The sequence below is a fragment of the Pavona decussata genome, unplaced genomic scaffold, assembly GCF_977016875.1.
Source record: "Pavona decussata unplaced genomic scaffold, jaPavDecu1.1 SCAFFOLD_381, whole genome shotgun sequence".
NCBI lineage: Eukaryota > Metazoa > Cnidaria > Anthozoa > Scleractinia > Agariciidae > Pavona > Pavona decussata.
The window spans coordinates 2,236,822-2,258,631 of NW_028145755.1; the positions used below are offsets into that span (position 1 = coordinate 2,236,822).

The following is a 21,810-nucleotide window of genomic DNA, read 5'->3' on the forward strand; positions in this document are numbered from 1 at the left end:
ATACTGAATAGTTTAACATCTTCAACATGGTAAATTGGAAAATCCAAAAGAGCAGCTGCAATCAGTCATTGTCTCTGGGGAAGAAACTGGAACAGATAGAAGGAAAATAATGATAATAATAAATTAAATCTTTAATGAGGAAAGTCACAAAGTGGTTTACAGAAGAGTCCTCAATTAAGACCTAAACTACATTAACATCTGACTCAATCCACGCTAGGTAGGATCAAATTCCTTCAGGACCCGATTACACTAGATGTGAACTCTAACTAACTATAATGGCCATACTTCTATTGAGAACAATGAAACTTAATTTAACTTCATGAATATGGGCGGCAACAACTTAATAAGAAAGAAAATCTAGCCTTAAAAAAGTTATCTGCAATAGGCCATTTCCGAGTTGCTTTAAACCTCGTTATGAAAGCGAGTCTGAGTGCAAAGTTTTTATTATGAAAATTAGTTTTCATTCATATGCAATAAAATCTAATCTTCGTATGAAAAGCTTTGCACTTAGCCTCGAAAATCGCCGCCTCTTCGCTCTCGTATATTTTCTTAGAGGGTCTTCATACGTAGAAAGGGTTCCTTATGGAACACCAATATGGCGATACCTCGAGCTCGTTCTCGTGAGCTTCATTTTGAGCGTGCTTTCACCTCCCTATTGCAAACCAGGTTGTAAATAAAAAATTTAAAAAAATACTAACAAATAAATAAATGAAAGCGGCAAACTGCCACATGACTCGTGACATGAATATAATTGTCCCAGGTGCTCTCCTGACCTTTGAACAGGAAGTTCTTTATTTCATCACGCTTGTTAGGTTTTGCTTTCTTTAGAAGTCGTTTAACTACGTTACCGATGGCTGAGTTTACAACAAGCTTCAATTTTGTGTAAATTCAATACGTAGATCCCACGACATAATTATGTGCATAGATGCAATTTGGACACCTAGCTTGCTGTAAATAATTGCCATTCATTGTACCTATTGGTGAAACTCTAGACAAAGTTAAAACAAAACATAAAAATAAAATTTAAATTTAGTTTATGCGTTTGAAAGTTTTCTTTGCCTGCATCTCAAGGTGTAGTCCCAGAATTCTTGTCAGTCCCTTTTATGGGTAGCACCGGTACCCATTAATACTGATAATACTAAGGTTTTGCTAGAGCGCACCTACATATATATTCTCAGCGCGCTTTACAAATATAACACTAAAAAGAAAAAAAAAGATATCACACAATTCTATACAATCAAAGTTGATTAAATAAAAATGCCTTGAGCTGTCTTTGGAAAAGAAGTCAAATATGGTGCATTTTTAATGTCTACTGGCAAGCGATTCTAGAGAGAAGGAGCTACTTCAGCAAAGGAACGAGCACCGTTTGCCTGGGTCGGATAATATGAATGTTGCAATGTTAGTCCATTGGAAGCAGAGCGAACACTACGAAGGGGGTAGTGAAGCTGTAGAAGGTCACTGATTTAGGACGGGGCCATTTCGTTCAATGCTTTATAGGTCATGGTTATAATCTGAAAATCCTCTACCCATTGATACACATTGAGATTGGCGCGAGCGACCTGGACCGTCTGAGAATCAGGCTGGGAGGAAAGAAACATAGAAGAGGTAAGTTCAAAACTAAATATTTTTTATGCTTTCTTTTGTAGCTGCGTAAGTTGCGTACATACCTCTGATGATATCTCTTTCGAACACAGTTCAAATAATTTCAAATGTTTCAGTCACTTCCGAAAGAGCGCCTGCATATTATTTTTTCTTTCATTTTTTCCCTTACAAAAAGCAATAATTAAACCATCTAGGCATGTTAAGGGCTAAAAAATTAGTCAAACTGTTTTTTGCCCTTTCTCCGTTACATTTACACTATATTTCATTTTCTTTTTTGTCAATAATTATTACTGTTTTGATGTTTCATGTGGAGATGAATGAAGATAAAGTCCTGTTAACGTCTGTTTACATTAAAAATAAAAAATAAAATTAAGGCTATTTCCTTCATAGGTTCAATTTTATTTTATCTTTAGCTTCATACTTTTAATATATTACATATTATTTGTTTGGAATACAGCAGTGTATGTCAATATATTATCTACTTATATACCTATTTTAATGAATATAAATCTGCTTCCGTTGTATTGCGTTTGCTATAATAATCTTACTAGCTGCATCACTCGCTATGTATTTGAGACCTAAAATGTTAATCTGACATTTTTTTTGTTTTTCTCTCGTCGAAAAAATCAGGTGAGGGATATCAAGTCAATCGTCCGATGACTGCCGTCCAATTTCGTACCATACGACGAGTTTTGTCCAATGAAAGCGCGCGAAAATTAATCGGTAGGTTATAAAATGTGGTGAACAGCGAGTATCAAAAGGCACCCGATTCGCGTAGTTTAACTGAACTTCAAAATAAGAATTTGATGAAGTAAAACATTTCAGTTGAATGGAATATTAATTAAAATATATCCTATAAGAATTAGATTACTCGCTCTCGATTTTATGCATGATAGTTGACCATAGTTGATTCGGGCTGCGCATGCGCTTCATCAACATATCATGTGATAGAAATTACGAGTTCATAATGCAGTTTTCGAAAATCGTTTTAAAATGAAACTAAAAGTAAAAGTAACGGCGTGACAGTTTCTTTTTCAAGTTGTCCTTATGGAGCAGTCTTGGTTACCGCCATTTGCAGTCTCTTATTTTTACATTGGTTTTTATTAAACCTTTTTATCTAATCTTTGCAGCGCAGCTTTAGCGCCGCTGTGTTGATAATCTGTTTTGACCACTTGGTGGAAATGTTTCCTCGCTTGTATCAGTAAACCTTTGACCTCTAGAATTCTTCCCAAGACATACTCTGCTTCTTTGTTGCTAGAATCATGTTCGAGTACAGTGTGGGCCTCTGATTCAGCTAAGTCAAACTTACTCTGCATGAAAAAGCAACAAGAAAATTTAATATTTGAACAGGTTCCGTATTTGGGAATAGGGCGAGGGCAGAAGGGCCGAGCGCAGACTGGGGATAAGCCTCCACGCTTCCGGCGATTCGCAACTCTTTCTGTGAATTTCAAAAGAAAAAAACGTGACATTTTTGTCTAAAGAAACAACACGTCGGCAGACACCTTGCTAGAACCCCCTCATAAAAGTACTTGAGGGAGAAGTTCTGATTAAAATATTAAGAAAATCCAACTTGGGTGATCATATCCTTAATTCTCATGACCTCAGAGGTTGAATAAGCATTGATATTACAAGGAGAAATTTGATGCTGATCACTGTTAGGTGCCTGACGTCATTGGCTAAGTTTATATATACACTTTCTACTGATTGCTAACAATAATAGCTTCTGAATATATTCTTGAACTGCATCAGTGAGGAGAAGTTTGCCTTCAAATTGACTGGCATAGAATATTCATTCCATTTCCTTACCTTTAGAAGGTAAATTTGAACCAGCAACAGGCGGCTGGCTGTATCCGAAGGTTTCAATAGCAATCCTTTCCTTAAGAATTCTTCAGCCTAAGAGGTAAATGTCAAGGAAGGGAGTTGGTGATTTATTCGAATGAAGCTTTTTAGAATAGGAAATCATATGAAGTCGTGTTTTCTGATGTTTTCTGATGTTAAGCTTTTTAGAATAGGAAATCATATGAAGTCGTGTTTTCTGATGTCGTGTTTTCGTGTTTGTTGATGTTAGTCGTGTTTTTCTGTGTAAAACACTTTCTGGTCTGTCCGGTCAAAAATCAACTAGGCCATTTCCAAGCTGCTTTGAACCCCATTATGAAAGTAAAGCTAAATTTTTATTATGAAAATTAGCTTTCATTTTTGTAAGTAAAACTTTGCACTTAGCCTCGCTATCGTAGTGAGGTTCATAGTGATTCCGAAATGCCCTATTAAACCTACAAACCTTCTTCATCAATTTTTCTTTTCCATTTTTCACTTTTTTCTTCAGAACAGGAATAGCAAACATTTTTCCAAGCGACAAGAACGGAATCCCGTCTGATGGGTTTAATTTTGCTGTCTTCATGTACTTCTCCTCAGCTTTCTGTCGTCAAAGGAGATACGGATGGGGTTAACCTTCAACCGGTAAATAATTGTTTGAATTCTATAAACCCTCAGTCGATAACTTTATGGTGAGTAAGAATTGCTTTATTCCATCAACCTCCTACTGCAAGGGAATCCTCAGACATAGAATTAGTGAAGTCTTAACTTTGCCTAGTTCCCTGATAGGTTTTTTTTCTTAGCTCAATCCGCTTCGGGGTCACGTGGTCCTCGCGAAAAAATGGTCGTTTCAGACACTTAAACGAACAGACCTTGCCAAGTCCCTGTACGGCTTTCGAGAAAGCCGTACAGAGAGTAGGCAAGGAATTTACTCAGACTGGTTTCAGAAATTCAAATGTCGTGTATTCCTGATCTTGCACTAATTTTTCTCCATTTGAAGATGTCTAATACCTAGTGTGGACTGGCAAGTAAGTTTGTCACTTCACCTTGATTTTGCCGAGTTTTTCCAACACAACACCGTGGAAGTAATTGAGCTGTGGATGATTCGGTCTGAGGGACAGAGCCTTCTGATATTGAGTATCAGCTTCAAGTAACCTGCCCGTCACCCTTAACAGGTGTGCGAGATTAATGTGACCATCTGCACTGTCAGGTTTGATTGACAGCGCTTTCAAGTAGCACTGCTCCGCTTCCTTAGCTCGACCTGTTGAAAATAAGACAAGGTTACATTAAGGTGATACCATCTCATTCATTCACCAGGCTTAAAAATAAACCATCACTGACATTTATTTCATTGCGCATATGCCACACATTGTCATTCAAATCCTAGCAGTATGCAGGATGTTTGTTCCATGAACCTAGTTTAATGACCTTAGCTCCCACGAGTCTCCCGCAGCTCAGTGGTAGAGGATCCGAACTACTTATCGGAAGGTCTTTGGTATGACTCCTGACAGGAGCACTCGTACTGATTTCCTTTTCCGAGTATGCCTGTGTCACTCACTGAATAACACATCATTCTCATGTTTGTCATCTTAAGGCTGCCGCACACTAGCCGATTTTTTGTCGTAGCACTGCAGATTTGTTGTCGGGGTCAAATCGGGTTAAATTTTGTCGGGCCTTCAGCTTGCCGCACACCAGCCGATTTTTTGTCGCGACTAACCGCGTTAAGGCTTGGGGCCGAGTCATCCAAAACCAAGATGGTGCCTATTCCACTGACGCGGCAAAAATTGAAACTTGCTTTATTTACCTCGACTTTTCTACGGAGGATAAAGAAGCGTCGCAAGAGCAGCACAAGAACAACATGAATTAAAAGCTGGATAACCAGACGAAATGAACAGGGTGTATATAACAACCTAATTGAAGAGCTTAGGAGCGAAGATCTGACTGGTTTTCGGTGGTACTTCCGTTTATCTAAAGAAAATTTTCAAGAAATACTCGCGTTATTGTCCTCTTTTACAGGTGTCGATTGCACTATCTCCGCGCTGATCTCAACTTCGATATCCGCCATGTTGGAAAAGACGCTTATTCACGTGACTCTCATGACATTTCCTAATTGGTTAAGGCGCGCGCGAGCTCCGACAAATTGTCTTGGTCCACCGCACACTAGCCGACAAGGCCCGACAAGACGTTTTTAAATCTGGCACTGTCAGATAACGCCCGACAAGCCCCGATCTTGTCGCAGACTTGTCTGAATTCACCGCACACTAGCCGACAAGTTAACATTTTTCGTCGGCCGCCAAAAAATCGGCTAGTGTGCGGCGGGCTTTAGTAATGAGAATTGATCCGTATCGATCGTGTTTTTCTATGTAATGTCAGGCACTGTTTTGATGCGCGAAATGCTTGGATTACACAAGTAAAAAGAGCGCGCGGAGATGAATGCGCGTGCGTGTTGAGAGTGCAAAGCGCAATTTCCCAAACCTCCATGCTGATTCTCGAGCCCGATTTCTCTACCGGAATGGTTCGAATTCTAACACTTCTTCCAAAGAATCCAAACAAGCGACCTCAAGCAAGGAGACCTTAATACCTGTGTTAAGAAGCACCAGACCGAGGTTTTCCCAGGCAGTGACGTAATGCGGTCTCAGCCGCAAGGCTTGACGGTAGTGTTTTTCACATGACAATAGCCCCTGAGGAGAAAATCACCATTGATCAGTTGAAAAAGTCTATTTATTGAAATCAACTGCAATGCGACAATTCACTGTACTTCTACTGTACTTTCCTGTGAAGCTTGTTGGTTTCCTTTATATTTTATCATAAATGAAAAATTTGCCCATGAATGAACTGGCGTGCCATTGAGACCAAAGGGTCAATTTTTTCAGAATAGGGCGCTTTAGCAACGACGACGACGACGGCAACGAGAACTTCAAAAGAGCAATAGGATTAAGATCCAAAACAGCAGCTCTGCACGTGCATTACACTTTTTGGCACGTTTCTTTGCCGTCACTGCACAACTAGGACGTGAAATTTCCTGATGGGACGTTTTATGGAGGACGTTAACACACGACGACGAATTTTTCTTTCTCTTTCTAAACTTGGATGCGGTCTCCAAGAATTCAACTCCAGGAAATTTCACCTACATTTAACATTTAAGGCGAGTTCGAATAATCGTGACGACATTGAAAAACCGCGAATTCATTTTAATAGTGACGTTTTCCCTGCTGCCGCCGTTGTCGTTGCTTAAGCTCCCACAATCACACGTACCTTTTTTGCCAGAACATTCCCTAAGGTGACGTGAATCTTAGCGTTTGTAGGGTTCACTGTCAGTCCAGATCTTGCCAGTCTCTCTTTGCTAAGCCACTCAGAATTACGGTGAACTGTTTTGAAGACAAAGATTACCAGCAAATTGTAGATGATGATCCTTCCAACTGTGTTGACACCAAAAGTCCAACTTTCTGATGTGACTGAAGTTTCGTTTTCCACTTGGTTGTCTTTGAAGTTCTGAATATTAAAAGAATCGATAATTTCACGGCATTTGATGCACAAATATTTATGGCAACAAGGCGGGATAGAATAAAATAAAAATACATAAAGAAAACTTTATTTTAGTGTCCATGTATTTAGCGCAGAGTACTAACTTGGGACACTTTCCACATCGAATATGAATTTAAAAATGTTGTTTTTTGAGGAGAGGGGAAAACCTGAGTACCCGCAGAAAGACCTTTCGGAGCAAAGACGAGAACCAGCAACAAACCCAGCCCACGTATGTCTGGGAATCGAACCAGGGTCACGTTGGTGGAAGGCGAGTGCTCTCACCACTGAGCCATCCCGGCTCCTCCATTCAGACTCCCCTGCTCCAATGGCGTTAATTTTAAGGGGTAAGATCTTACAAAGCCTAAGCTCTTTCTTAAGGTGGTGCTCATTCCTCGGACGTTTCTCACCTCATGTATCGAGGATATCGATTCTTTCGAAGTCTGTCTAAACAAGATTGAAATTCCAAATGGAACAAGAATACAGAATCCCATGCTTGGAATGTAGAGAATGCGCTCAGCAACCACAAACCCAACGGGGAAGAAGAGGTTAGACGCGGGTAAAAATGGTATTATCATCATACTAAGCGCCAATAGCACAACTCGCTTTCTTTGAACAGTGTTAAACTCATCCTGAAAGAAAATCGAGAGAAGAAACAACGAATGTGAATCATGAGGCAGTCAAAATGCGTTGAGTAATTTTGATACCCGGGTACATGACTCGTCCTTGGTCGTCTCTCTTCTGTTTGAGAAGAGCCACGCGCAAGGGGAGGAGAGGCGCGGGGGTGATTTCTCCTTCCCATCAGCCCTTACTGAAAAAGACAAGAGATACGACTAGGACGAGTCAGCCCGAGTATCAGCGAGTAAATATAGGGAGTGGGTGTCTGGAAGTAGTCAGAGGGAGAGGAAGGGGAGAGTGTGACAAAGATTCTCGATCCCTATGCCCTCTCATGTGCGTTACAAACAGAATATATTGCATCCATTCGAAGAGGATAGTGTGGGCAGTGTTTTACCGGTTTTAAAACCGTGAACGATCATCGCAGTTATATAGTTGCGAAAAGAAAGCTTAAAATATTTCAGGCTTGAACAACGGGAAAGAAGAGGGGGTCTGTGGCCCGGATATATCGGTTTATGATCATCTAACAGTTAAGGGTATTATATAGGATAAAATACTGGCAAATTCTACATTGTCGCATTATCGAAGCTGATTCACGGATCTTTCCCCAAGCGACTCACCCATTTTTCTCCTGCATGGTAAGGTTCTTTTGTCTTGCAGTTTTTGTGATTATCAAATGTATTTTGATTGGAATCTAACGTTACAGATTTAAGAGCGTATTGGATAGACTCGTTGGGCGGTAAAGTGGACTTGCTTGAAGGCTTTAAACCTGCAAGTAAACAAAGTGATATCGTTAAACTCGTAGCACAAACTGTCACGTCACGAAAATTATATGAATGAACACGATGCATGGTGTCAGGCGATGGTGGCTTCAACGGGAACATCTCTATATCATGAACGGTTAATGAACAGCATGAAGGCGCTGTATACCCAATATGCATCTTTAATTGCCTTCATACAAAAAGAAAAGAAAAAGAGATATGTTTATAGTAAACAGTTTAAACGAACATGCATGAAAAATGTTTTATTCGTGATCGAATGAAGCATGCCTCTGCATATATGAACGCAATCTAGTCTAGTTTAGCCTAGTCTAAGCTGCAGTCTAGTTAGACTAGTATAGCCAGTCTAATCTAGTCTGACTAGGGTAGTCGAGTATGTGTAGTCTTTTTAAAAGGGACAGCATAAAAGGTTTCACCTTTAGTTTTCCTTTCTACATCAGTTCATTTATATTATGGTTCTATTTTGTATCATTAGCACAGCCTCCTCTCCAATCAAGAGAAGAGCTCCCCTCCAGAGAAACATTTAAAACTCCTCTACGTGGAACATTTTTTTCCCTTGAAAATTCTCATATCTTACCGTAAAGACACAAGCATGCCATGATCTGAGTGAAGACAAGCGTTTCCACATTGCGCGTGTCCCACCAGGACTCAATCCGGGATATGCTGTCCATGGACCAATCATAACAAAGAATGTTCGGACACAGAAGATGACGCGCGTTCAGTGCGCACAAATAGGTGTAGGTTCTAAAGCGAGTCCAAAGATCAGGGTGAAATAATGTTGGATTGTCAGACTCAGTGAAAGACACCGCAACACCACCAGAAATCATGACTATTCTTAAATAAAGCAGAATTACTGCTGCAAAGGCAATGATTGAAAGTCTTTCAATCAGACGTGGTACCCACTTGGGACATGGTCTGAAAAAAAAAAGTAATTAATTAAAGAACCAAGCAACTTATGGTGCATTCTACAAAATTATCTGAGTGTGATACATAGATCGGCTTTCACGTCAACGGAGCCAGGTCAATCGACATCGGATCAAATCCTAACCTTGTTTTGCATCCCAATATGTGACTTCTTCAACTTACACCTTAAAACAGGCTTTCCTTTTTTCAAGACATTATAGAGCAGTACACCTTTTGCTGTTCATTTACGCAAAATATACATTCATTTACTTCATTAACGCGAACGAACTTTCAATAACGCTACTTGCATATGTATTAACATTCAATAGCATCAACGGATGAACAATTGCACCTTTGGACAATCATTAACACCAATAGAAAATCAATTGCACAGTATGACAATCAACAGCGTATTAGAGACATACAATAAGGCAATTTGCATAGAGACGCACAATCAATTGCACCTTCATACAATCGTTTATTCGCAATGTCAATCATTAACATCAACTGACAAACATGTGTGTAGTAATAACAATCAACTATGGAAAAAGAAATTTCAAAATGGTTCGATAGTAGCGGCAACCGTCAAATAATCTTCTTTAACATCTTCGAAGGCTTGAATAATTCTTTGTCGCTGTTTAAGTAAGATTCTGTTTCTTTGTGCCTTGATTTTCTTCCGTTCTTTCTGTCTCCAATGCGTCTACTTGTTCATACAGGGTACTCTGTTTGTTACAGTACTGTAGATGTACAGTAAAATGTTTTTCATTTACATCTGCTTCAGCAAAAGATTGTGCCAAAAAAAAAACATAAAATGTTAATGATAATGTATATACTCTTATGTTTTTGTTCAGTATTTTAAAATACAGGTAACTACAATGAATGACCCTAACGAATATTTTTTTTCTTCCCATTGTTTATTCGAAAAATACTAACGTTTGTCAGTTCATGTTAATGATTGACCATTTCGAATAAACGATTGTATGAAGGTGCAATCGATTGTGTGTCTCTATGCAAATTCCATTATTGTATGTCTTTAATACGCAGTTGATTGTCATACTGTGCAATTGATTTTCTATTGGTGTTAATGATTGTCCAAAGGTGCAATTGTTCATCCGTTGATGCTATTGAATGTTAATACATATACAAGTAGCGTTATTGAAAGTTCGTTCGCGTTAATGAAGTTCATGGAAGTGCTAATGAACGCATATTTGCCGTATAGTTTCAATTGTTGGCGTAAATGAATGTATATTTTGCGTAAATGAACAGCAAAAGGTGTAATCTGAAAATCTCGATCAAACACAATGGTCAAACTCCACACCCTTTTTTAAACAAAGTAAGAGTTTCGTAAACCTGACTTGTTTGAGACTGTGGGCATAGCTTATAAGGGGTACCCTCTCCTCCCCCAGACTTTAGGCACTATCCTCTGTGCATGTTCTCTTTGTATATATATCTCATCCATCGTTAACAACCTCACCCTGGGAACGAGGTTGAATCCTTAATTGATCCAACAGGACTACTTTAGTTCTACTTCAATGAGATCATTGTTAATATCACAGTTATCTCTGAGATACAAAGACACCACCTACACATGTACATCCGTATAGCTTACCTTAAAAGCGTTCCTGGTGAAGCCAACGCTTTGAACAAACGTTCTCCGTTGAACTTGCAAACAAATAAAACATCAAACACAACACAAACTCCGAGGACAGTGACGCCCTGCTCCTTACTGAAAAGCGACAAAATACACCAAAAGATACAAGAAGCAAGCCAAAGCTTTGAATACTTTGATGGTCTTTTATTTCCGTCAGGTGAGTTTCCATGAGGGAAACAGTTGATGTAAGACAAGAACGCCAAAAGATAAAATAAACCACAGAGAACGTCCGCACGGCCAACGACATTTGCAACGGCTTCGGTGTGAATAGGATGAAGGGCGAAAAATAATCCACACAGCAGAGATAACGAACTCGTTTGTGAACTAATGTAACCATGAAATATTCTTGAACAAACATGAAAGAATAATACTGATACTGCACAGTGTAGGAGTATATTGATCACGTGATAGCCAATGGGGTTTAAACCTCCAATGAGATAGTTCCAGCGAAATGTAAGTACGGTGATAGGGCGGTACGATTTGTGAGAGTCGTTGCTTTGCAAAGGAATGCCCCAGAAATCGTTCATGAACAAGCTGGAGAGGGGAGAGGAAGGTCTGCAACAAGAAAAGGAAACCCCACAACATAAAATTACAATAATTAAAAAAAAAATACAGTTAAAACTTAACTTTTGGTTACTATGAAACAACACTGTTCTTACAGTTATTTTACAGGCCAGGCGAGGATCCAGAACGGTTTCCACCGTTTTACGGAAAACGGTCAGTTCAGCCGCGGATTTTTGACAATAAGTCACGATTGGTTTAATGTTATTTCTGATCGACATGGATAAGGAAGTGGCGCGAGTTTTTTTAAACCAATCAAAGAACGCAAACGGTAATGCAAAATCATTACATGTATCATGATAACTTTACAAAGCATCACTGCATATTGTCTTGGGGCAGTGATGATCAACTTATCTCTTGCTGACCCTCGGGCAACGACAAAACAAGATCGAATGATGCCTGTATATCGGGAAAGAACGACCAACTTATTCAAATTATTTTGACGTGTACATCCGTAGCATAAAACAGTTACAAACGCTCAAATGTTTTGGGATTAAATCTGATGTGAATATTGCCAGTTTGGACGAATTGGTATAATGAAATGATTTTCGAGATGATTTTCGGAGTAGCATTTTGCAGTGGTGTCGCACTTGTTTTGCGGTATCTTGAAACCATGAATAGAATGTATTTCAGAAGTTGTCGTGGAAATTGATCAGGGATAAATTAATTTCGCTGCTTTGAACATGTTGAGGACCTTCCAAGTTCCAAGCATTTCAGGATGACACCTTTAATGTACAATATGTGGAATGGCAAGCTGCAACGTTTCGAGACCACGGGAAGAAATAGATCAGTTGCCCTTTGACAAGGCAGCTGCAGGCTATACGAGTGAAATTACATCAGCAACATTTAAAAATCTGTCAAGCAGCATTGCGGAAAGTGGGTGCAAAAATTGGGTTGAGATTTTCTGCAAAGGATGTCAGCGAAATCATGAAACTTCGTGCACTTTTTCTTAAAAGTCGTGTGCCGTGACGCAGTTACTGGGCTTTCTTGAGATTTTAACTGGGCGCTCTCATCAAATCGTCTTAAAAGCTTTTAGAACCGGTGCAGTAAAATCCTTAAAACTATTCTGTCGACAAAACCTGTGTTAGACAAATTAATGATGATCTGGCACTGCAGTCTCCAAAAGTAACGGCTCGCCCCTTGAAAACCCATTGACTAATTCGAGAAATTTAAAGTAGGTCTGAATTTGACAGGTGGGCTTGGCTAGAAAATGCAATACTTTGCAGACTAAAACTGCAACCTTTTGGAAAATAATAGCAACACTGATGATTGATTCCTCGACTTTGAAGTGGTTGATATAAAAGGTCTGTTGCATGCTACTAACCGCATGTCGCGAAAACTCGAGATGCATGTGTTTAACGTTACAGCAAATTCCAAAAATTCGGGGACTATATTCCAACGAAATGACTAACATATGTCAGAGAGTTCGTGCGCTTTCATAATTAATTTGCAGGCAAAGATTTCTTCAAGCTACTCCTGCTTCTCAGACTTTGACCTTTTGTAGGACTTGAGAGCGGCATTTCTTGACTTTTTTTCCGGTCAATATTTTTTCAGCAATACCTTCTCAAGGGTTATAATGACCTTTTGGATAATTCCAAGAGGTATGTTTGGCTTCGTCTATTTTTAACCTCAGCTATTTTATTTAGTAACAAAAACAGCTACTTCAACTAGCATTTCATAATAATGAATCGATCCGAATAAAAATGCGAGAATTACTAGGTCGAGCTTTAGGCTTCATTCAAGTTCACGGTACATAAATTCGCTGCATTTAAACTGGACACCAAAAGGTTGATTTTACGCACGATTCAGAAGTTTTTTTTTTTTTTTTGGCTTCGTGGCTTGTATGTTTTCAAAAGTTGGTAAAGAAACATCCAAAATAAACAAGGACTTTTGAAGATTATGGCTTTAAAATGACAAACATGTTACGTAGTGCAGAAATTTAAAACTAGTAATAACGCGTAAAAAACTCGAGCAACAAAAGCTATGTCACAATTTCACTCCTTCATTCAAGTCTACGCGAAGCATTATTTCAGTTGACAAAATTTGCATTTTGTTTGAACATTAATTTTGCATGTGTTTTTATTTGAAGTATTTTATGTTTTTACGAGCTTACAACAAAGAAACGACGACCTTAACTGTTAAGATCTCTGATGTTAGTTTTCCTGAGAATATATGTCCTGGCACAGGGACAAATTTTTATAATTGTTCAAGTGGTATTAACACGAGACTTGAGACCGTATTGAGGGTGTGAAAAGCAATTAAATTAAAAGGATTGTTTCGTGTCAAAATTGCCGTATCAGTTCAAATTTGCCCACCCGGTCAAACGAGCTCTAAAAGCATATTTAAACTGACAATCCCACAGGGGAAAGTGTAGTTAAACCTAAGACATCATTACGAATTTTTTCCTAAAACTGCAAAACCTACTGCAAGCACTTATTGTCATTTTTGTCAGGTAGGAAATTTAAATACGATTGAGACGGACAAAATTGTCATCTTTTTTCCGCTCATCTTGTCCGTTTCCCCGAACGCTTTTTATGTAGATAGAAATAAAAACCCTTGTTTAATCGGATCGTTTTTTTACTTTTAACCCAGTTGCGGTAAGTTTAACATGTAATACACGAGATACCGCTTGGGGGTTGACCATACTGTTGTAAACAAAGAGCTTAAAGTTACAGGCCAAGATTCGCTTCACTAACCTTAAGTCTGCGTTTGTCTCAATAACTTCATAATCGTCGTAAACAAACTCACCGAATAAAGAATTCAAATAACAACAGAGAGAGGTGATTCCTACGAGCAAGTAAGGCTTAAAATTGCGGGTATTTTGAGTTACTTTGTCGTATTTCTTGTTTACACTTCCTAAGCGCGCCATCTTCCACACCGGCGTCTGTAATCACCTGGTTACACAAGGGCAATTCAAACTTATCAGGGAGGGGAGGGTAATTTGTGAACATTGAACAGAGTACCAAGGGGCATGTTTTTCGATTAATATTATTTCAATTCTGATTTTTATCGATGCACGGTAAGTTTTGGTGCAATTTATCCAATGTGTTTCATAAAATTACAGAGATTATTAAAATTAACTTTCAAAGTCAGCATTAAATGAATTTATTTGAAACACTTTGTAAGGCAACTCAGCTGTTCGGCATGGTTACTCAAGTTATTTGGACTTTTGAGATATGGAAAATTCTTGGTGGGAGCATGGTGACATGGAAAGCATTTAAAAATGTTTTCCACATTACCATTACCAATAGCATAGCTCCACAGTTCACTACATAAAGATTCTTGTATTTCCTACTCTTTACTAATTAGTATTTTCTCTCAATCTATTTGATGTTGTTAGTATATTTTAGTTGTAGCTCGTTCCTTGCCCTATTATAGGAATTTATAGTTTAACATAGATCATGATAGTTTCATAAATCGCCTGATTTATTAGTAACAGATAGTAAGGGGGGTCTCCTTGATAAGCCTAGAAAGGCTCCTGAGACTGCTCAATGCTGTCACTACAGTGTTGAATGAAATATTGTAATAGTTGTTGATTTTGGGCAAATAAATAAATAAATAAATAAATAAATAAATAAAACATACAGCCCACAATTCCTTCATTCACGCTGACAAAGAGCTTACGCTTGAAATGTCAGCACTCAAATCTCTTTACGACGGCCAAATTACCTTCTCAACTCTGTTGATAAAACCAATCATTTGCTTCCACTCCCCACCAACACAGCACCACAGTTTCTTTTATTAGAAACTAACCCATTATACTTGGGATAAACTCTTTGCTATACTTCAACCTATTGGGTTTTAGCCGGGGTTCTAAGTAGCCTGTGAACAGGCTCCCGTAGCCAGATAGGGCGAAGGAAAAGGCCCGACCGAAGGGAGCCGAGTGAAGCTGGCCGAGGGGGGCACTGGGGAGAGGGGCCGCCCCCTTCCTCCCCCCCCCAGTTCCTCCTCGGCCAGCTCCCCTCTCGGCACAGTTTCCCCCCGGCTCGCTTCGCTCGCGGTGTTTTCTTTCGTCCTATCCCCAACCGTAGCCTGTTCACAGGCTAGGTTCTAAGCTGATAAAAATTATTGTCATCAACTTCCAAGGCATGATAACAGACGCTTTATGTTCACCCTGATATAATGTCTGTTTTGAGTGTCTTGAGTAATTTATCAATGATTCTGGGAGTTATTTTCAGTATTTTAACTCCCATCAATAACAATAAAGGGCAAAAGGGGGAAGTTGACTGTACTGGGAACAGTCAGAGTCTTGATGGTAAATTCCAGTTTCACATGTTACGGTACTGGAAATAACAGTCAACGGACATTGTTTGCTTGCGCACAGTGTCTGTGCTGAAAAGATGACTTGACTTTCTCTTTAATTGGTCACATATTGCTATAAAAAGTATTAAAATGTTAATAGTCACACATCTCCATCTTCAGCTTTGTTGCAAAACTCTCTCCCTCTCAACTTCATTTAGTTGAGTGAAAACGTCAATGCATTTTTAAATCGCCCCATAGTGTGTTGCTCAACACTTCAATGCATCACGTATACCTGACTGCTGGAACAATCAGGCCCTTTGACCTCTCCTTCCTGTAACTTATTGAAGTTGAACTTTAGGGAGTATTTCTTCCTGTAGGTAATTCCTTCGTGTATCTAAAGCATGATTGAAAAGTTCCATATCCATTCCATCAATACAACAAGCTATCCTTGCTCGTAAAGTCAGCTTCTCATGAACTTGAATTTCCCCAATAAAATGATACATGGAGCCTCTATTGAATGCCATTGGTTCCACAAGTGAAGTGTCAATCAACAGTTCAAGACCATCTGCACAAATTTTAAGTTCACTTTTTGTGATGTCATGAGCAATTGCTCTATAAAAACAAAGAAACAAATGAAATGTACAATTAAATAAATATTAACAAACAAACAAATGTGGGGCAGATGGAGACCATGTACATGTGGTTGTCCCATCATTTTGGACAGGGGTCATAGAATGTGCAATGTCAGTATATCTTTTCCTTGTGACTTCTTGAGAACCAGTCTCCACACTGCACTGTATGTGAGCTAGCCAGCAACACTGACCTATATCAGTTTTGTTACTTGCAGAGATATAGCTAAGAAAAACGTAAGCAGGCTCATTAATAAACCCATCCAGCTCTATTTGACTGTGCACCTTTAAAAATTAGCATCAACAATTTGTGTTCTCTTGAAATTTGGGCTGGTGATAAAATCTCTTTCTGACGGTGAAACTCGCTGTTACATGATGTATTTATAAACAAGGGATGTCACGAAGAGACGACTGTAAGCTTAATTATATATTTTTCATTCTATTGCGTGTTACCAAAAAACAGCGACACCCCTTTCTACGAGAACTACGTGACCATAGACTCACCTTCCCCAAGTTCGGACGGACTTACTATCTAAACTTTTCCCAAACTGAACAACTTCTTTCAGGTGAAGAATCTGACCGCTTGGAATACCCGCCATTTTGATTTTATAGTTTCCCAGCGGAGGTGCAAAAAAGGAGACTGAAACTAGTTTCTCCAACGTGCCTGTTAAAGTTAGGGCAGGGTGGGTGGGGACATTTCGTAATTGTGGCAAGGAATGAAAAGTAATTGCATAATATCAAAAAAAGTTTTAAAAGATTACGAAAAAAAAAATTCGAAGAGATGCAAAAAAGTGGGTACATTTTTTAAAATTGCTCTGCACAGAGAGGTTTTAATCACAAATTTCTTAAAACTTCAGCCAAAAGCTTGCCCCTCCCTAGTAAAGTAAATTGGCTACGTGGAACGCCTTGCACTTTTAGTTCTGGTACCTGTAAATGCGAATCACACACCGGAGATACGCCAAAGTCTTCTACGATCTACACTATTAAGTCTGGCAATATTTGAAATCCACGACTAAAGGCAAAAATTGCCCCCTGGCCCGTCTGCGATATTGTGAAATTGTTACATTTCAACATATTGAAGGGGATTGGAAGATTGAGTTACTTTGAGACCAAGCGCCATTTCACGTCAGCTTTTCTTAGATTTTGTTTCTTCAAATCAAAATGGATAAATTTCTTCTAGGGGTCGTGAAATTCAGAAAACTTGTTCAACCATCGTTGCTACCGTCGCTCAAGAAACTAGCCCTTAAAGCACAGGTAGGTAAAGCATTGGAGGGAAGCCCGGGAGGGAAGGCCAAAGGAGGTTGGGGTGACTTGCTTGGTTTCTTGTTGATGACTATCAGTTGTTATCAAAATCTGAATTTTAACTACTTTGTTTATAGCCCCGGGTCTTTTTGATCACTTGTATGGACAGTCGGTTGTGCCCTACCAGCTTTACACAAGCAGATCCTGGAGACATGTTCATTGTACGGAATCCAGGAAATATGATGCCACACAGTCAGCTGTTTGGAGAAAGTCATCAGAGTGCACTGTCAGAAAGAGCAGCTTTGGAGCTGGCAGTATCGACTGGAGTTCAACACATAGCTGTTTGTGGTCATTCAGATTGCAAGGTAATTACTGGGATTTCATGGGAAAACGAAAACAATAGCCAATGAGTTACAAAGTACAGACTGTGTATTACCTAGTGCTGGAAGGGCAGACACCTTTCTATAAGATATATTATACTAGGTTTCCTTTTGGCCTGAGGAAGTGTGTGTAATTTCTTTGTTTTAGTCTCAGACAAAGAGAAAGATTGTATAGGTATGATTTTAGTTTTTTTTTATTATTTCCAATGTACCTCTTAGTTTTTATCTCATTGAATCTTCCAGAGGACTCTTCTGTAAGTCACTTTTAGTGAAGTTTGTATCCCTAGTAAAGATTAACGTCAATCATTGTATGCGCACAATTGGTCCATAACCTGTTGGTTTCTGTGGCATAAAAAGAACTGATGAGGAGTCTTGCTACTCCCCCTAGATAGGATGTCCCAGCAAAAAGTGACGAGGAGAATTAATACCCCACCCCCACCCCATTGGGATTTCAGCCCATGATTGGTCTACCCCCAAGCAGTATGTTGCCCCATTTATTTATTCATAGTTGTACTCCTGGCCCCAGTTGTTCAAAGAGCGGATGGCTTAATCCAGCGGGTAAGTCACAGGATAAAACGTATTGGTTGGAGTACATTTTATCCACATGACGGTGATTTATCCTCTGGATAGAGTTATCTGCTCTTTGAACAACCGGGACCAAAGTGTCTAGTCTAGGTAAACATCACAGAGGAGAGGCTAGACTTTAAACCATCAATCTTTAGACCTGATGTCCAATGTGCTAACATGTACACCAACATGCCAGCACCAGGTATCACATAAGGCATGAAATATATTTGGTTATTTTGGTGTAAAATAGAGTCAGGGTTGACCGTCCCAACCAAAACACCAAAGAGTATGCTAATCTTGCGAAGCATCAAAGTGACATTGACACATTAAATGAAAGTTTATGACATTTTTTATCAAAATGAAAAGTGCATAGAACAGTTCCATTTGATGGTTTGACTGTTCTCTTTTGTCAGCATACTCTTATCTTTATAGCTTGAATTTTAACACTAGGCAATGGCATTCCTGCATCATTCACATGCAACAGAAGATAACACAAGCTCTTGGATTTCAAGCTGGCTCAAGCGATATGCACAAGCCTCCTTAACAAAGTATGAGCAACTTGAAGTTCACACAGGAGAACAGTTTAAAGTTACTTTCAGCAGCAGTGCCAGAGAGCAAGACAACTTGGAACTCATGTTTGATGGTGAAAAGGATCTGTCAGCTGTTGATAAACTTTCCCAGGTAATAATTGATTGATTGCTGGTAATTTCCTCCCTCCCTCCTTCCTCCCTCCCTCCCTTCCTTTCTTCCTTCCTTCCAATCTTTCTCTCATTTAATCACTTGCCCACTTACTCTTAGATTTATTCTCTCGTGAAACCAACACTTATCTGTCAACTCATTCCTTCCATTCAACCAATCCTCCTGTTTCAATCATCATTTGTATCTTGCAGGTACATGTTCTTGAGCAGATGCAGAATATCAAGTCATATGGATTTGTGCGCGATAAATTTGATAACAGTGCACTTCAAGTCCATGGTCTGTGGTTTGACATTGGGGATGGTGAAATGTTCATGTACTCAAAGATTCACAAGAGGTTCATTGTAGTCAATGAAGAAACTTTGAAAACAACCTTTGGGCATTTGATGAGTAGAGAGGATGATGCATTGTTGTCATCGTGATAAGTTTATTTTCATACACATCTGGGACCTTGCTGTAGCATCAAGCAATAATAATAATAATAATGGTGATGATGATGATAATGATAATAACGATTTAGTTAATCACCTCTTGCTTTTAGCCAGACTGTTGGAATCTCAGTGGTCTGTGTGCAACCATTCTTAGAAATTAATAATTATTGAAATCAGCTTAGTTTTAGGAATGTTTCAGTGCAGAAACTCTTTTGAAACAAAATTGCTACAAATGTACTTTAACTTAATTGAATATCCAAAAGAAAGGGTTAGATTTTAAGTTTACTAATAAGTTCTCACAGGATATTTTGTGAGTTGCATAGTATTTTAGGGTGAGGAAAAATAAGAGCAATAAGCAAAATGTCTGTGTGTATTATATGTAAAACCATCGAATAACAGGTTTATTATTCCACTGCAAAAGAATTTTGTTATTTTGACTTCTCTTTTCTGGTAAGAGTGTTGAAATACACCCAGCATTATCTGACCATCAGTATATGGTGCGTGTGAATGACGTAAACAACACAGAAAGCCAGTGAGATGTCTTTGTCCGAATTTGCTCTGTTGTAAACCGGTCAAACCGGGACACTACAGTGTATTACAGTCTTATAATAATTAATTCGTGCATTCTCTTGACCTCATTTGATGAAATGACATAATAGTGGAATGATAATAAAAATTATTTATTAGGGAAGCTAATGGCTAAATGGTGGATCTAGGGCTCGGACCTGAGGGATGGGTCCCTCACCTTACTGTCAAAGAAAAAAAAAAGTCTTTTGTGACACTGGTGTGAAAGCGTTGAAACTTAGTGTTAGATAGCTTATTTACAACCAATTAACAGTGGAATTGGGGTAAAGGTACCTTGGTTTCATGTCATTTAAAATATTTAAATAATTTATAATAGAAATATGCGTGCATGTTTCTGAGTAAATGTTACTCTCCTGAACAGATAAGCTATTTGTTCTGCATGTTTTTATTACAACAGAAAGTGGCATTTATGCTTGCTTGGCTTCACAGAGCATTAATTTTTATTCAACATTTCAAAACAGTGATCATTACTTTGACAGGTTTCATCATGTCAAGAAATGATTGTTTGTGGGAGTTTCAATCTATAAATAAATAGGTCATTCAAATAAGCTTTTTTTTGCCTCGTTCAAGGTAAACTATTCTTTGATTTTTGAGCTTAAGAACGTGCTTAAAAACGAAAAAGCTCTATTATGCGCTCACAAGATAAAATGAAATTTTATTTGCATACATGCGCAATTACCAGTTTACTTGTACGTCATAAAAGTAGGTAAGCCGAAACATTGATACTTTTACGCACAAGATTGAGTTACCTTACTTGGGAAACGCCCTTACTTAGCACACAAGCTTGCAAAACTAAGGCTTAACGTACCCTTGGAAGGATGGACAACGATCAAACTTTTTCAAAAGCCTAGCTGGCGATTCAAGGGAGAGATCAGTGTCCTCTTTTCATACTATAAGAAAGTCAAAATCGAACAAACAAAACAGTAGTTTCTATCAGCCAAAATCAATTTTATTTATCATTAAAATGAAATAAAAAATAGCTTAACTTTATTTAAAGGCACTAAGGCATGTTCATATACATTTACTATTCTCGGTTGTGTAAAACCAGATTTTCATACAAGGAGACGATCTGACAACTATTAAAAAGAATAAGCTTTAACAGATTAAAACTCGCTCTAATTTTTTTTCACATTGTCACTGGTTTTTTCTATGTTCCCTTCCCATGTTGTTCCTGTTTTTATTGGCATAATTTACTTTATCTTACCTAATATTATTTAATTCATTCGACTTTGTATTGACTGGTTTGTGGTTAACTGAGCCGGACTGTTGCGACTGTTGAATGGTGCAAATCAAACTGCTCTTTTTATTATTATATCCAGTAGTGCAAATCATTATATTTTATGAGGACAGTGGATTGCACAACATCCATAAGCCTACCACTAAACTTTAACTATAAACTGTACTGAGAAAGAACGATATTACAAATTATAAACTCAAGAAATTTAAATCAAACTGTTCATTACTGACATGCCAGTTAAAAATTTTTATGGTTTGCTTGGATCGTTTCTGAAAAATCTTCACTTGGAATCCCTGAAAATCTTCATGTATTAGAACGTTATCATTAGTTATATTATTAGCTTGCGTTAGGATCAG

At 38.5% G+C, this 21,810-nt stretch overlaps 3 protein-coding genes across 4 annotated transcripts; 1 reads left to right on the forward strand and 2 right to left on the reverse strand.

Moving 5' to 3' along the window:
- Positions 1 to 113: 113 nt before the first annotated feature.
- On the reverse strand, positions 114 to 14,419 carry LOC146452080 (protein O-mannosyl-transferase TMTC4-like). 2 transcript variants are annotated; one of them, XM_085098287.1, is made up of 11 exons: positions 14,142 to 14,419; positions 10,843 to 11,439; positions 8,908 to 9,245; positions 8,172 to 8,320; positions 7,347 to 7,568; positions 6,670 to 6,906; positions 5,996 to 6,095; positions 4,461 to 4,675; positions 3,881 to 4,018; positions 3,409 to 3,495; positions 114 to 2,912 (listed from the first exon to the last, which is right to left on the reverse strand). In XM_085098287.1, exons 1-11 carry the CDS (start codon positions 14,312 to 14,314, stop codon positions 2,706 to 2,708), a joined length of 2,463 nt encoding a protein of 820 aa, XP_084954413.1. In that variant the 5' UTR covers positions 14,315 to 14,419; the 3' UTR covers positions 114 to 2,705. The 2 variants fall into 2 exon arrangements, with proteins under 2 accessions (XP_084954413.1, XP_084954414.1); XM_085098288.1 differs by having other exon boundaries at positions 14,194 to 14,313.
- A 922-nt stretch (positions 14,420 to 15,341) lies between these two features.
- Positions 15,342 to 16,937, reverse strand: LOC146452081 (CST complex subunit TEN1-like). The gene is made up of 2 exons (XM_085098292.1): positions 16,821 to 16,937; positions 15,342 to 16,299 (listed from the first exon to the last, which is right to left on the reverse strand). Exons 1-2 carry the CDS (start codon positions 16,913 to 16,915, stop codon positions 16,026 to 16,028), a joined length of 369 nt encoding a protein of 122 aa, XP_084954418.1. The 5' UTR covers positions 16,916 to 16,937; the 3' UTR covers positions 15,342 to 16,025.
- A 287-nt stretch (positions 16,938 to 17,224) lies between these two features.
- On the forward strand, positions 17,225 to 21,340 carry LOC146452082 (beta carbonic anhydrase 1-like). The gene is made up of 4 exons (XM_085098428.1): positions 17,225 to 17,570; positions 17,696 to 17,923; positions 18,956 to 19,186; positions 19,396 to 21,340. The coding sequence occupies exons 1-4, from the start codon at positions 17,478 to 17,480 to the stop codon at positions 19,621 to 19,623; spliced, it is 780 nt and encodes a 259-aa protein (XP_084954554.1). The 5' UTR covers positions 17,225 to 17,477; the 3' UTR covers positions 19,624 to 21,340.
- Positions 21,341 to 21,810: the final 470 nt, after the last annotated feature.